The sequence below is a fragment of the Pelodiscus sinensis genome, chromosome 25, assembly GCF_052426305.1.
Source record: "Pelodiscus sinensis isolate ZL-2025 chromosome 25, ASM5242630v1, whole genome shotgun sequence".
Lineage (NCBI taxonomy): Eukaryota > Metazoa > Chordata > Testudines > Trionychidae > Pelodiscus > Pelodiscus sinensis.
The window spans coordinates 8062644-8077915 of NC_143076.1; the positions used below are offsets into that span (position 1 = coordinate 8062644).

Consider the following 15272-nt stretch of genomic DNA (forward strand, 5'->3'; position numbering starts at 1 on the left):
CCTGGCGCTAACCACCGTGCTTCCCCCACCCCTCGCAGATCATGGTCAACGCCATCGTGGACACCTTGAAGACGGCGTTCCCCAGGTCGGAGCCGCAGAGCCCCACAGACGAGCTGAGCGAGGTGGAGGCGGATGGGAAATCCCAGACGGATGGGAAGAAGGCTAATAAGTAAGGACTTTTGTTCAGGCTACACACGGCCTGTTGGGCTGTATCCATAGGCCTCACGTAGGGTAATAATGCTTCAAGGCTGCACCAGACTTGTTGCTGGGTGCTTTGAAATGCTGACACGCATCCGGGCCTCCGACACGGATCATTCTTTCTTTTTTAAAGAGATTTCTGTTCAGTGAGCAGTGGTCGCTTATAGGCGAGTATATACGGTAACGGAACATCAGTTGACAAAACCTTTTGCTATCAAAAGCCGTAAGTAGGGTTGTGTAATCCAGCTATTACATTTGTAGACATGGAGAAGTCTGAGAGATCTGGAAGGGCCCATTACTTTTTGATCCAATTAAAAAGTCTGTTTATTGCTAAGGAATGTTCTTTCCAGCCAAGATTTCCTCAAATCTGGTTTTAAAAAAATGTTCAGAGCGGTTTTTTGAAGCAAAACATCCCTTTTCAGGATAGTACATATGTACCTAGACACTCACTGCAGCCATGGATCACTGGGCGGCCTGGCAGCTTTTGCTGACTGTAGCAACAGCAGATAGTAAACACTTAGAAGGAAAGAACATGCAGAACCCTCAGGCTGTGTCTACACTGGCACCCTTTTCCGGAAAAGGGATGCTAATGAGACACTTTGGAATTGCAAATGCCGCAGGGGATATTTGCATAAAGCCGGGCGCTGCCATTTTTAAATGTCCGCTAGTGCGGACTCGTGCTAGTCCGAACTACCGTTACTCCTCGTTACTCCTCGTTACTCCTCGGCACGGAGTCCACATTAGCGGACATTTAAAAATGGCGGCGCCCAGCTTTATGCAAATGAAGCCTGGGAAATTCAAATCCCGGGCTTCATTTGCAACTCCGGTTGCCTACATTACCACCCTAGTTCGAACTAGGGTGGCAGTGTAGACATACCCTTATTTCTCTTAAAATCAGGAATAAGGGATCTTCTGGAAAAGGCTTTATTTTCTGAAAGATCCCGTCTAGACTGGCTCTTTTCTCCGGCAAAGCCCCGAGCCGGAAAAAAGCGGCAGCCATGTTCATGCAAATGCCGCAGGGGATATTTAAATCCCCCGCGGCATTTGCAATTCCGAAGTGTCTCATTAGCATCCCTTTTCCAGAAAAGGGTGCCAGTGTAGACACAGCCTCAGTCTATGCCACCCGATAAACACCCCTGCGCTCACTGTGCTGCTGGCCGCTTTTGGTGGACCTTTTGGTAAGGAGAGTGCAGGGCTTAATCCCCACACCTGGACCAAATCCAAACTCAGATATTGAAATTACAGTTTTCCTTCCCCAGCTACCCTCATGGACAAGTGACCACTGCTCGCTGACTAGAAAGCTCTTTAAACAAGACAAATTGATCCGCGGAGGAGGGCCCGTATGCGCGTCAGCCAGTGGACAAGAGAAGAGCTATTCGCTCATGTGTGTATATAGGGTGGGACTTTCACTCTCTTTATTGTCTGGTTGGTTATAGAAATCTAATTCTGGAAGGGACCTTGAGAAGTCCTCGAGTCCAGCCCGCTGCTCTGTGACAGGACCAAGCAAACCCTAGGCCAACAAGGTGGCCTTTAGAAACTCCTCGCATCGGATTCAGGACGCGGCATTAAACTCTGCTCTGTCTCCCTTCCCCTAGGCCCAGGCTGCGGTTCCCATCCAGTAAAATCGCTCCGGTGCTGAGCGTGGCCGAAGCACACGAGAGGATCCTGTACGGGCTGAGGGACAGCAGCGCTGTAAGTGCCATCCCGCCCAAGGATGCTGATCCGGTGGCCAGGGCCATCGGTCTTTGGGAGGCTGTTGGAGGGCTGACTGGGAAGAATCCAGGTGGACAAGGGTTGCGGAGCAGTGGGGACCCCAGAGCTAGCTGCTGCTGGAGGTGGACACCCGTGCAATGAGTTTGCTAGTCTGACGCTATTTTCTGCGTGCCCCGTGGGTTCCAGAGAGCTCCGTGCCTAGCAGGACTCTTGCCGTACAAGCAGGACGAGCGTTCACTGAGCCACTGGGGAAGCGAGGGCTGCAGGGACCGAAGGCGGCAGCAGCCCTTTCTTTTGTGTCGCTTTGTACACACCCAGCACACCGCACCCCACACGATGAATGGGCAGAGCTGGTCGGGGGAGCAGGGCTGCTGCTGAGGGCAGGTGAGCTGGGATCGAGAGCTGGGAGAACGCGAGAGCAGCCAGACAAACGGCGTGCCCTGGCAATCAGTGGCTGCCCTTGGTGACGCCCTGGGACCTGATGTTTATGCTCAGGGCCAGGCCAGGGAGTGCCCTGACGGGAGCTGGGAGAGACTACGGCTTCTGGGCAGCGGCCAGCTGCTCCTATGGTGGATACTTATCCTGTGGCCATGACACATCCCTGCTTCCCCAGGTCTCTGGCGCCGGGTCCCTGCCCGGGATGGGGTCCTTCCTTCAGAAGCAGGAGAAGCTGCTGGAGGCGTCCTCCGGTGAGGCCCCGGAAAACCAGGGGGCTGGCTCCATGCCCGTTCCACTGCAGGCCGTGAGCCAGAAAGACGACACTGGTAAGTTCCTGCCCACCAGTGCCCCGCCCTGCGCCCAGGGGTTGGCTTTTATGTGCCTGGGGGGCCCCCTTGCTGCCGTGCTTTGGGTGCTTGGAATAGTGGGGAGCCCTCTGGTGCCATGCTGCGAGGTCGCTGGAAGCACAGGGAGGAACCGGAGCCACGTGGGTACTGTGCGCATGGCTCCGTCAGCTCCTTGCCACGGTGAGGTGGCCCGAGAGCAGAAGCTCTCTGCAAACTCCTCCCTTGCTCCAGGCTGCTTCAAGGTGCCTCTCTGGGCGAGGGGCTGGCTCTCTCTGTTCTGAACATGAACCGCGCCCCTGGCTGAGGTCTCTAGACCCCACAGCAACTCCAGCAGTAAATAGTAGCTAGTGGCTGACAATCGGCAAAGCCACAAAGGTGCACACAGCTCCATCCAGTGTAGTACGGGCCGGGGAATTTCCTACCTGGGTGCTGGAGAGACGCAGCCGTTGCAGGGTACGAGAAGGGACTGAACAGTCTGACACACTGTAGTATTTCTAGCTGTACGTGGTGAATGGGAGTGCCTAGTCTCACACTTGGTGGTGCACGGTGATCACCAGGGCAGCTGGGAGAAAACAAGCCGTGCCCTGGCGCTGTTTTGCCTTGCTCTGCTGTGTCCCATTGGAGGTGGACAGTGGAGGAACGGACGGCTCGCTGTTTCGTGTCTCTGCTACACCCTGATCTGTAATAGAAAATCAGAATGATGCTCAAACCTCAGTGGTCTTTGCGGGCGGCACCCTGGAGAGCTACCGCTTGGGCAGACGCACGCGGCCGCTCTGCGACAGAACGTATCCGGGAGAAAGTGCCCCCGGCAGCCCCCACGGAGCTTTGGGAGCGGGAGGCCGCACTCCTGTTTGGTTTTTCCCTGGGGGAGTTATTCCACCTGTGTGGCCCTTAGTTTCTCTTTTCCAAGCAAGCGGGGAAGAATGACTCTTCCCTACCCGACAGGGCTCTTGAGATGCAAGGGATGTTTCTGAAGAGCATGGAGAGATGCATCTCCTAGAGGCGGGTCGGGGGACACATTTGAGTGTCAATATTGTGTTAAAATAACAACAACCCTCCATTCAAAGAACATGACAGTCGTGAAGTCAAGCCCTCCGAAGTTAGGCCGGGCCGGAATTCAGGTTACCCCTGCCGCTGTCGCTCAGTCCCCTTCCGCTTCTGGGACGTAGTGTTGGTACCTTGCTGGTTGCTAGGCCTGGGCTGTGGGTGACCCCCACTGGCTGCTGTCGGTACCACGGCCCAGCAGAGTAGCTGATGGGTCAGGTAGGTAACCTGTTCGACCGGTTACCTCCCAGGGAGAGGAACAAAGGAAGGGAGGCGGAGTGCAGCCCCTGGCTGGGGGGCAGGGCTGGAAGTTGGGCAGTTTCTGTCTGGTATCATGGAGGAAGCAGCCTAAGCAAGGGGCTGGGATTTAGGGGCCCAGTCCCCCCCATCTCAAGGGGGCTGAGACATCCTAGGCCTGCCCTGTAACCAGCTTACATCTGTGCTGTGCTGTATCCTGGAGAAGCAATAAACTCCCTCTATTCTACTGGCTGGTGGAGTCTATTTGTGCCACTACGGGGGTGCAGGAGTCAGGGGAACCCCGACGCGTCATCACAGCTTCAAACCTGCTTTCAGAGACTTGGAACGTGACCAGATTTGAATGGATTTAATGGGAGCAAAAGGCACATCCGTGCCATTACGGTGACTCCCCCACTCTGCCGCATTTCAAGTGTCTTTTCCAAGAGAAAGAGCTTGTCAGCAGAGCAGTTGCAAGAATATGTGGAACACGAGCAAACAATGTTACGCCTCGTCTGTCCTTGGCGGCGGCCAAACTGTTTCAGCTGAAACTTTCCCAACAATGTCAGCACGAGGCCAACTCTGACCCTAGAAGACGACAGAAGAAACGGTTGAAGTTTGGTGACATTACAAGCAACTGAACACACGGCTGCGTTATAGGAAGTGGGGGGCGTCCTTCCGCGTAGGTAGTGGTCCCCACCCTGCCTGTAATGAACGCGAATGCACAGCACCGCAGGCTGCCCGGTCTGAGGTCACTGGTCTGTGCAGCTCAGCCGAGACATGGAGGGTTGTGCTTGGCTGAACTCTCCTGGAAGTTTTGCGCAACTGAGGCTGACTTATCACCAGGCCTGGAGGCAGCAAAGGGATGGAACGGTCTGGGGAGAAGGGGAATGTCTGTGAAAGGATTGCCAAAGGCCAGGGGCCATGTCTGTGAGTAAGTGACCTGTCAGAGGAGCGGGGCACGGCGAGGCTGGCCGGCCAGTGACATGGGCTGGGGGAATGGGCGTGAAGGGAGCAAACAAGGTTAATTCCCGATCACTTGTCCTGTCCCGCCGCCTGGGTGGTTGCGCACAGGGAGCGCCTGCCGGGGAATCCAAGCCCCAGCGGAATGTAAAGCACGAAAGGAAATCATCCCCGTGACTTGCTGGTGGCCAAATGTGCTCAGACCCACCCATCTTAGCAAGCCATTCGTGTCCAGCCTGGTGGGGCGAGGGGACAGCTCCCAGGCAGCAAGGAGTGGAAGCGAAAGCCCTGTCTGCCCTCCTTGTGTGCGGCCGCTTGAGCACACGCAGCGGCGGGAGCACTCGAACCCTGCTCTGGCTGCGGAAGGGTCTGAGACGGGGACAATGGGGGGAAGCTGCAGGTTTGCAACCTGCCCTTCAGTTTGGCCCCCTGGCATACAGGGAAACTGAGGCCTGCCCCTTGCGCGGCGTGCCCTGAGGTCCAGGGGGCGAGAGCTCTCTAGACAGACCACCTGCAATTGAGAACGGCTGCTGCGCGGTTTGCTTAGGGAGCCTGAGGGGCAGACGCTGGCACATCCCTGCTGACCGATGTGCGTTTGCACCGGTACCGGCTGCGCTGGGTTTGCACCTCTACCATGCAGGGAGCAGGGCCTGCCACAAGGTGGCAGCCCCGCCCTGCTAATGGGGCAGCCAAGCGCTGGGACACCCGCTGGCTGGGAGCAGTGAGGCGCAGGCCTGGGGAAAGCTCCCCCACGCGCCTTTTCCCCACAAGACCATATTCCAGCCACTTACGGCTTCCTGCCCCCGTTCCAGCCGGGCTGCCCTCTCTGAGCTCCAGCCCCTTCCTGCCCCGTGCCCATAGCTGGCACCCCCACTCAGGTCTCCTCCGCCCGCTTTTCCCAGTCTCCTCCCCATGCGTTATCGTCCCCTCCACCGGGGACGCGTCTCCAAGCCTAAGGTCCTTCAACCCACCCCCTGCACGCACCCCCTTGTCCGCCTCCAGCGCTCCCGCCCCTCCTCCCCAGGAATCACCATCTCCCCCCCCTGCCCGTATCATTCTGCCTGTAAGCTCCTGGCGGGGCCCCTTGTTTGTCTGTTTCGGGGCTGTCGGGCGATGGAGCCTTAATCCTGGCATGCCTTGCTGGTCGCTGCTCTCCCCCGCTCCTGGCTGGTGGCCCGGCCCAAGCCTTCTTGCACTGGACATGGGAAGGGGTGACTCCGTATGCACAGTGCAAGGGGGCTTTCCCATCAACCCGGCCCTGAGAGGCGCTGGAGCCGCAGAGCCTGCCCCACGCCCGCACCTGGGGGTGGGGGTCTGGCCTAGTGTGCGTCTCCCATGGCCGCTCTGGGAGCTGTGAGCAGGAGAAGGGGCCCTTTGGGGTGGGATCGGAGGTGAGGGAGGCCGGCGGGTGCTTCGGAAGGCAGGGGCTGCGGAGGGGAGAGCTCTCATGTCCGGGCTGAGCTGGAAGGAAGTGCAGATGCCAGGGGAACCGGCAGAGGGTGGGGATATCCTGGCATATCTCTAGGCAAACAGCAGCATTGGGCACGTGCCGGAGTCTTGAGAGGTGGTCATTGGGGGCGAGGGGTGCATAGGGATGGGCACCTGTCCCCCCGGGGTGCAGGGCTCCTGCTGTGATTGCCCAGCTGCATTCTCGCTCCATGCAGCAAGCGACATGGGTGTGAGCCGGCTTTCTCACACCCCTCTTCCCCCCCGTCCCCCGCCATCTCCTAGCAGGTTCTGAGACGCCCCTGGCAGACACGGCCCTGGACCTGCTGCATCTGCTGATGGTGGATCACTGGAGCTGGCTCTGCACTGAGAACATGCAGAAGGTGCTGCACCTGCTCTTCGGGTCCCTGATCCAAAGGTAAGAGCAGTGCAGTGCTGCCCGTCCTCGGGGGAAGAGGGCTGAGCCGCCTCCCTTGGCACATGCAGCCCCTGGGTCCTTGGAAGGACCGAGCCACAGCACTAGGGCCCAGGCAATGTGACCGCTACATTTTTCCATGCATGTGCAGACTAAATTTTGTTGTGTGCCCCGAGGCATGTGTGGCTGTGCACCACCGGCAGAAAGACCTGCTGCCAGCTATGCGCTGCTAATCATCGGGGGGCCATTGGAATCTCTCCTGGGTGGCCGCCCAAGAGCTCAGCTTACAGGGAACCCTGGTCTCAGGCTGCTGGAGTGGGACAGCATGTCCAGGGGAGGCGTCTCCCTGGCTCTCCAGTGGGTGCTCTCCAAGGGCCGTGGGTTCATCTGGGCAAGGAAAGCGCAGCGGCTGCCCCGGGGGAATACGAGGGGAGTCAGTGGAGGGTCGTCGCTACGAATCTCCACACGCATTAGTCTCCCAGAACCCCAGGGGAAGGGGCCCCCACTGACACCCAGAGGGCTGGCCGGAGCTCTGCCCTGCACGATGGCCCGCAAAGGAACGAACCCACTGTCCCTGGGCAGCGTGCGGCTGCAGACCGCCCCCGTGTGCGTGGCAGGCTCCGGGCTGTTGACCTCCCCGAGGCTGGCTCGCTCAGGACCGGGCCCGGGCGCTCGCTTTTCTTGTGCAGAGCTAGGCTGCTTGGACCCGCCCTGTGTCCTGCAGCTCTGAGTCCTGTGGTAACAGGGCTCCTGCTGCGTGCAGGGGGGCAGGGGGCGTTTGCCTGGCTGCCTCTCCTCTCCCCATCTCCCTTGCCACAGGGGACACATGATTTGAATTAGCCGGATGTTCACTTAGCATGGGCATGGCCACGTTTCCCATGGCCCCATGAAGTGTCTTTACAGCCACCCGTCCTGGCTGCCAGGGCTCCGTACTGTTCCTTAGCTCTAATGCCCCCGAAGAGCCCAGCAAGCGGTGGCAGCGTTAGCGATGCTGCCTCACAACATTGACCTCCCGTGGTCTGGCAAATTCTCTGGTTCGGCACCGGTCAGGCCCCGAGGGTGCTGGACTGGGGAGGTTCAACCTACAATTGCTTGGACGTCTCTCTTTGCTGTTCTGGTGGCTCTCTTGGGCCCTGTGGGCTAGGCCCCTCGGTGCTGCTGAGCCCCAGCGTGGGATGACCGCCGGGGTAGGGAGAGAGCAGGGGCGAGGCTGTTCTGCTGTGGGAGGTGAGCGCCGGCGTTTCCGTGGGAGCAGCGCAAGCTGCGTGGTGGCTCTGAAGGCGAAGGAGCAGTAGGCTGGCGATCTCCATTTCTCTGTGTCCGTGGCATTGCCTCCCGCCGTGGTGACTTGCAGCGGGTTCTCGTTCCTTCCTGGAGCCCCCTCTCGGTCTGTTACCTGCACCAGCTGCTGTAGCGTATACCTGCAATTACAAGTGTCCTATGCCAGAGGCTGTTGCTAGCTTGTAACAATTCCCCTCCTTTCCTCTCTTAGAAATATCCCTCCCCGCCCTCCTAGCCCGCCTCTCCATGGCTGGAATAGTTGTGGCTGGAGCCAGGGGCTATAAATCTCCCCTGATAGTCAGTTTCATGGCAAGGGGACAGGAGAGGAGGGAAGCTAGATGACCGAAAAAGGTCTTGTTCAGTAAAAGGGAGGACATGGGTGCCTGGCTGCAGCGGTGCGGGGCGCATCCCATTATGTAGCACGGAGGGGCCCTTTTTAGGAGAAGCGGGGTGGGGGTAGAGGGCAGCGGGGAGTGGAGAGGACCCCGAGCCAAGAGAAGATTCCAGTTTGCACAGCCCTCGCCGCTTGCTCAGCTCGTGTCTGTAAACAAGCCCTGGGCTCTGCTCCAGACCCATGCCCCTCGTTTGTGAAACCGCCTCTTCCCTCCCTTGGGGCAGCCAAAAATGTTCCCAGCCCCCATGGAGGAAAGGGGACTGGAGTCCTCCCTATTGGAGTGCAGCAAGGGTGTGCACAGGGGCTGTCTGCACGGGGGAGCAGAGATGGGGCTGGTCCTGGCTCCTGGGGTATCAGTGCAGGATGGAAACATTTTGCCAATCGCAGTCCCCTTTGGAGTGGGCGAGTCAGTGCGGTGATAACACACGGCTGGGCAGTTGGAACACACCGTGACCACGTCCCCCTCCTTGCCCTCACGCTGTCCCCTTGTTGCCTCTGGGTCAAAGGGACGGGCACCCCGACGCCATGGCGATGGGCACTGTGTGACAGCCTAGATCTGGGCTGCTCTCGGAGTTCCAGCTTAGCTGGGGGAGAAGAGTTAGGGGAACCTTGTCTGGGTCTCTCCGAACCAATTGCCCAGCCACATGCCCTGGGCTCAGAAGCCGGGTCCAGGAACGGGTGAGGTGGGGGCTGTCTGTGGGACCCTGGGAAAGAGGAACTTGGCCTGGCCTGGTCACGTCAAGGTCAGCCTGACACTAACCCCTCACTTTCCAATGTGGCGGCGTCTCCTGGAAACGAGACATCCGCTTCCTGGCATGTAAGCTCAGGCCTCACTCGGGCTACATCTACACTGGCAGCTTCTTGTGCAGAAACTCTTCCCCAAGACAGCGTCTACCCTGGCATGTGCTTTTGCACAAGAGAGCGTCTACCCTGGCATGTGCTTTTGCACAAGAGAGCATCTACACTGGCATGTGCTTTTTCACAAGAGAGTGTCTATGCTGGCATGTGCTTTTTGCACAAGAGAGCTTCTACACTGGCATGTGCTTTTGCACAAGAGCATCCACGGCAGTGAAGACGCTCTCTTGCACAAGAAAGCTCTGATGGCCATTTTAACCATCGGGGCTCTTGCACAAGAAATTCATGTTGCCTGTCTACACTGGCCTCTTCTGGAAGAGCTCTTGCGCAAGAGGGCTTCTTCCTGAGCGGGAGCGGGAGCGTCAGTGTTCTCGCGCAAGAAGCCCTGATTTTCTACAGTACATCAGTTTACTTGCACAAGAACGCGCGGCCAGTGTAGACAGGCGGCATGTTTTTGTGCAAGAGCGGCCGTTTTTGCACAAGAACGCGCCAGTGTAGACACAGCCTCGGTGTTTGTGGCGGTCGGTTCTAGGCTGAGGCCATCCCATGAATGTTGGGGACCCACCATCGCATGTCCTGCAGAACAGCCAATGGGAGTGACGTCCAGTCGCCCCCAGCCTGACACTCTTCCCCTCCCTCGGGTTCCTCTTGGTGATAATGTCTCTGCTCTGCCTCTAAAAACGCCTCCTCCGTCTCCGCCAGTGGCGTTTGTGGGAGCCCCCTCTTGCGGCTCCGCAGTGACCGGGGGAGGCTGAACGATTCTCCGTGGCTTCCGCGTCCCCAGGCGAAGGCACCCAAGTACAAAGCGGGTGGAGACTGGCCGCCGCAAGCCCCTGGCGCTGGGACGAAAGATGTGGCAAGCCACCGTGCCAGGGACCACGCAGTGCGACTGCAGGAGGGGCTGCTGGCGTGGGTGGGCAGAGCAGCGGGATTGGGGGGCAGGAGTATTGGGCGCCCAGTGTGGGTGCCACAGGTCCAGTAGAGGATGCTGTGGGCCAGAAATAGGGCTGCCATGTGGATATAAGGGGTGGACAACGATGGGGCCTGTGCCACGCGCTCCCAGCATGCAGAGTTCATGCTCACCGTCCCTGTGTTACTGTTGGAGATGGGAGAGTGGGATCCATGGACCATTGGTCTGACCCCGTCTCACCATTCGTATGTTCTAAAACACTGGGTATAAACCCCTCTGGTTCCAGATCTGAACATTCCCCACGGACCTTCCATCTCTATCACTGGTTCTTGGGGATTTGGGGATGTTTTTTGGCCGTAAGCCGTTCTAGTGAGCTGCCCCCCGGCCCCCGACCCTTCCCGAGACTCACAAAAGCTTTATCCGCACACAGATAAAGAGGTTGCATCATGTCACACCCTGGCTGTCTCGCATGTGGTGACCGTGCTGGGGCTCAGGAGCGTGTGGGTTTCTCAGGGAAGACGTGGCAGGGGCAGTCAGCTTTGCCGCTGCCGGGTGCCACGGGGCTTTCTCGAGGGCACAGAGCTAGAGGTAAAATAAATGAAAAGGCATCCCTGGCGCGGATGGCCGATCAGCATCCCCCGTCCTGCTGCTCCCTGGGTCATGTGCCCCGGTGGCTCTTCCAGATCTCTCTCCCTGCCTTTGTTCCCCACTGTCTGCACCGTTAGCCTGGGCCCTGGATCCAGAGGAGCCGTCCTGCCACCTGTGGGGAGCAACACTCCCTGTTTGTGCACCGCAGAGGAGCAGGAGGCAGCCTAGGTAGGCCGTTGGTGAGCAGGGCTAGCCAGGCAGTGCTCAGGTGGGAAGTGAGAGTCAAGGGAGTGGCTGACAGGGCTCACCGGCACTGGAGTCTCATGAGCTGGCGATCTGCATGCTCCATATGGCAGCAGAGGGCAAAAGGGTCAAGGGAGTCCCACCCTTTCCGCCTGAGGCTCCGTTCCTTCCGGGAGCACCGAGTGGGCCCCCTCTACCTTGCCCAGTGGCCCAGCAAGGCTGTTGGCAAGGCCACGTGGCAGGAATCTCGTGAGATAGGCAGCCCTTGCCACCCTCCCAGCAGTTGGGACGTTGGTGGCCTCGTGGGCTTGGTTTCCGGCTGTGGATTATGTCCGTTGCTGGTTCTCCAGTTCCGGCTGGCTTCTGAGCCAGGATCTGAAACAGGGTCTGGGCGGTTTTGGATCCATCCAAGAACCAGACCCAAGGGGAGTCTGAGATCCTGGAACTGCTGCTCTGAGACCCTGGGAGATCTAGTTCTGAGCTGGGGGACTCTGGCGAAGGGGGGAATGAGGGACCACGCAGAGCCTCTGGCAAGAGGGAGGGGCTGGGGGTGTTTCAGGGGGGCCCTGAAATGGAGGGCTCAAATGCTAGACACAGCTTGAGGGGGGCAAGGAATTCAAGGTGTGCACCTGAAGTATAAGCAGCAAAATGTGCAGCCCTCTAGTCATTTCACTTGCCGCAAAATTGCAACCTCACATGCTTCGGCTGAAAAGTTCTCGGTGAGCCCTGGAATTTCCAGTGAGGGGGGAGGGGTGTCCAGTGGGTGGTGGGCGGCTTTTATGATTATATTCCAGGGGCACATAGAGGCCCCAACGGATGCGAAGGCCCCACGGTGCCAGGTGCTGTACAGAACAGAAGCTGCCCCTGCACCAAAGAGCTTTGTCTATGAGCAGAAGACAGAGAAGGGGCAGGAGGGAAAACAGGCAAAGCGAGAGGCAGTGGCTGAGCAGAGAATAGAGCCGGGGCCTCTGACTCCCAGTCTAACGCACGGGGCGCCAGGACCACATCCAGCCTGGCTCCGGCGCGCCGCGGTCTTTGCCCACGGTGCAGTGCCTCAGGAGTCCAGGCCGGGCTGATGGGGACAGGAAGCTGTGGCCATCTGAGGGCGTTTGGGACAAACCTGCGTGACACGAGTTGGCCAGGTCTCAGTCTACGTCGCAGCCATGTCTGTGCGGGGGGAGAGTCGAATGGCCCCTCGCTCCCAGGGAGACCAGGAGCGTTGTGGCGGATGGAGGAGGACTGGGCCTGTTTCGCGGGTGAGCGAGGGAACTGGCACAGAACTTTGGGGGTTTTGGCTAGTGGAAGTGCTAGCGAGAAATGCCCAGGGCGGGTGCTTGTGTTCACCTGCCGTCATCCTGTTGCAATATCTCTCCACAATTTTCCCTGGCGGGGGTGAGCTCTAGCCAGCAGTGAGTTTGCCTGTGCTGGGGGGGCCTCAGGCCTGGCAGGGGGGAAGTATCGGATTCAGCTTTGTTCTCCAGATGCCACCTGCCTCCCCTTGGCAGAGTGGAGAGGGGTGGCGGGTGTTGCACTTCTCACGGTGGGCACCAGGGGGCGCTGCCGGCCAACCTGCCGTCCTCTGGCAGGTGACACTTGGGAAGGGCGGGCGGGCGTGAAGCTGAGGGTCTCGTGTGGCTAGGCTGGGCTGGCGCGGGGGGAGCATGGCCCGTGGGGATCGAGGCCGAGGGGTAGAATTGCTTCACGGGAGCAATGACCAAGCAACTGCAGCGGCAGCTGCCCCAGACACCTACCCAATCATAAGGCCAGGCCTCCGTCCCCAAGCCCCCCAGCTCCGTCCTCTGCAAAGCACGAGGAGCCTGGGTTCCCCCCGGAGCTCCACCCGCCTGCGCTGCAGTTGCACTCGCAGCAGTCAGTGGATGGAGGGAGAGCCGGGCTGCATGGCCGCACGGAGCACCGGAGGGGTCAGAGTCCTGCTACCGGGCTCCCAGATCCCAACACCCCAGACTCTGCAGTGTGGGACAGCTCCCTGCGATCAGGTGGATTCCTGGATCTGCTCCGGTTCGGGTGCAGAATGGCTGCACGACCTTCCCAAGGAAGCCAGGCTTTCGACACAGGCTCACGGTGCCTGCTGGCACCAGCGAGTATTCAATGGGTGTCTAGAGAGTTAGCCCAGGGCCGGGGGGAAGCTTTGTCCATTTCCTGCCATCAGATCAGTAACCCAAGGCTGGCAGCCTTCGACGCAGGCCTCTGCCCCAACGCAGCTCTGTGGTACCATAGCCTGGTCTCTGCTGCAGCCTGGGACATCCATGTGGGTGGGGGCGGGGAGAGAAGGGGGTCGAGTCGGTGTGTGGGGTCAACCAGTTGTGTGTGAAAGGCAGCACGCACAGACGCACACGCACAGACCTGCAGGCGGTATCTGGGCTGTTGGATTTAGCCCCAGGATGAGGCCTGGGGATGTCTGGGGCGTGGATGGATGCTCCGGGGCTTGAGGACGGTGACTCGTGATGCTGTTGTGTCTCCGTCTTTTCTCTCCTGGGAGCTGGAAGAAGTTGGACCTCTACATCTCATTTCCCTGATGGACGCTGGAGAGGGATCCCTGCCTCCCACTGGCTGGCATCTTAGCCATTCTCTTTGGCCAGGTCCGCCCTGTTCCTATACGTTGGTCTGAAGCATTTTGCCCAGTCTGAAATCTCCTAAATGGTGGGATGGGCCCTGCATCCTTTGGGGAAACTGATCAGTCTCCCTGCATCCCACGTCCAGAGACCTCACCTGCCGTTCACTCGCTGAGTCTCATGGCTCCAGATTTTACCTTGTGGAGCCACCCGAGACCATCCCCCTCTCTCCTTAGTGCCAGCCTCACCCCCGAGCATGCCCGGCGTGTCCTCACCAGGCCAGAGACACGACAGTGGTGCCAACACGGACCCGTCATGCTTCGAACTCCGGTGGCCGTCACACTCGTAAGACTTTTGGGTTTGACAAAGTGGCCTAGTTTCGAGTGACTTGGACACTTTTGACGCCGGCAGGGGTGCAGGCATGGCGCAAGGGGATACCACTGGCGGCCCCCGCTTGCACAGGGCCCTGGCGTATTCTGTATTGTCGCCCCGTCTCCTCCTGCTTTGCTAGACACACCTGGCCACCGAGAGGCTTGTGTTTGGTGGGACACTGCGCAAGCCACTCTGCTTGGACGTGTCCACCCACCAGGGCTGAGTCCAAAACGTGTGTGTGTGTGTGTGTGTGTGTGTGTGTGTGCGCGCACGCGGGCACACGTGAGTGTTATGCACCATACGTCAAATTTTGCCCTTCCTCAGGCTGATTTCAGTGGGGTCCCACCTGTATGGCAGGAGCCCAGCCTCCACTGGCTAGACGGCCAGCCTGTGCGCATGGCCACTTCCCCTTCCAGTGGTACGAGGCCTGGAGAGGTTAAAAAGCTGCTGGTGGAAACTCCCTTAGTCTGACCGCGGAGACGTGCGGCCCTGGAGCAGGTGCGCCTGGGCGCTGTCCCTGCTCGCGGCCGTGAAGCTGTGACCGCGGATGCCCTGCCATTGTTTTTCTTTCTTGCAGTGCCCTTTAAAGAATGTACTTTGGAGAAATCACAGAAAGCGGCCTGTGCTCTAGCTCTCCACTGCTGCCTCCCCTCCCCCCGAATCCATGGGCTATCTGGTTTTTTATTCCCGCTAGGCCAGAGACTCTTAACATCACTCCTCCCCACACACCCATCCCGTTATCTGCCTCGTGGCGCGTCCTCCTCCCGGCTGGGTTCCTGCGGGCCCCAGGGGCAGCTGCAGCATCTTTGGACCCTGCCTGGTTCCACGGTATTCCAGCTCTTTTATTTATTCTCCTTTCAGACAGTGGCCCTTTGTACCGGCAGCCTGGATGAATATTTGGTGGTGGGGAGTACGATTCCCCCTCGGCCTTCACACAGGCCTTGCCCTGGGGCTGCCCATTCCCAGCCAGGCTCTGTTCCGTTCCCCTCCTGCCCCTCGGTTCGGCCTGGGAGCTGGCCACGAGGGAGGTCGCTCCCCACTGAGGTAAAGTCCCCGTGAAGAATGAGGCCCCTGGTCACCAGGACAACCAATAAATTGCCATCACCTCCATGGCCGCCTTCCCCGTCAGGCTTCACCTCCACGCCGCATCTCGGCTGGGGGCGGTGGCTCAGCTGCGTGGCTGGTTTAATTAGGCCCCCCCCCCCACTCCCGGGACTTTGCACTGGAAAGCTGGCTCCCCAACACGGGTCGCCTGAGA

General features: G+C 59.3%; 1 protein-coding gene across 1 annotated transcript in view; it reads left to right on the forward strand.

Annotated features, from left to right (window-relative positions):
* SNX19 (sorting nexin 19) overlaps window positions 1–15272 on the forward strand; it is a 46021-nt gene that overhangs the window by 9230 nt on the left and 21519 nt on the right. Inside the window, exons 5-8 of the mRNA XM_006122288.3 lie at window positions 39–169; window positions 1794–1890; window positions 2525–2675; window positions 6672–6801. Coding sequence (XP_006122350.3) covers window positions 39–169; window positions 1794–1890; window positions 2525–2675; window positions 6672–6801 — 509 coding nt within the window. The remainder of the gene's footprint in view (window positions 1–38; window positions 170–1793; window positions 1891–2524; window positions 2676–6671; window positions 6802–15272) is intronic.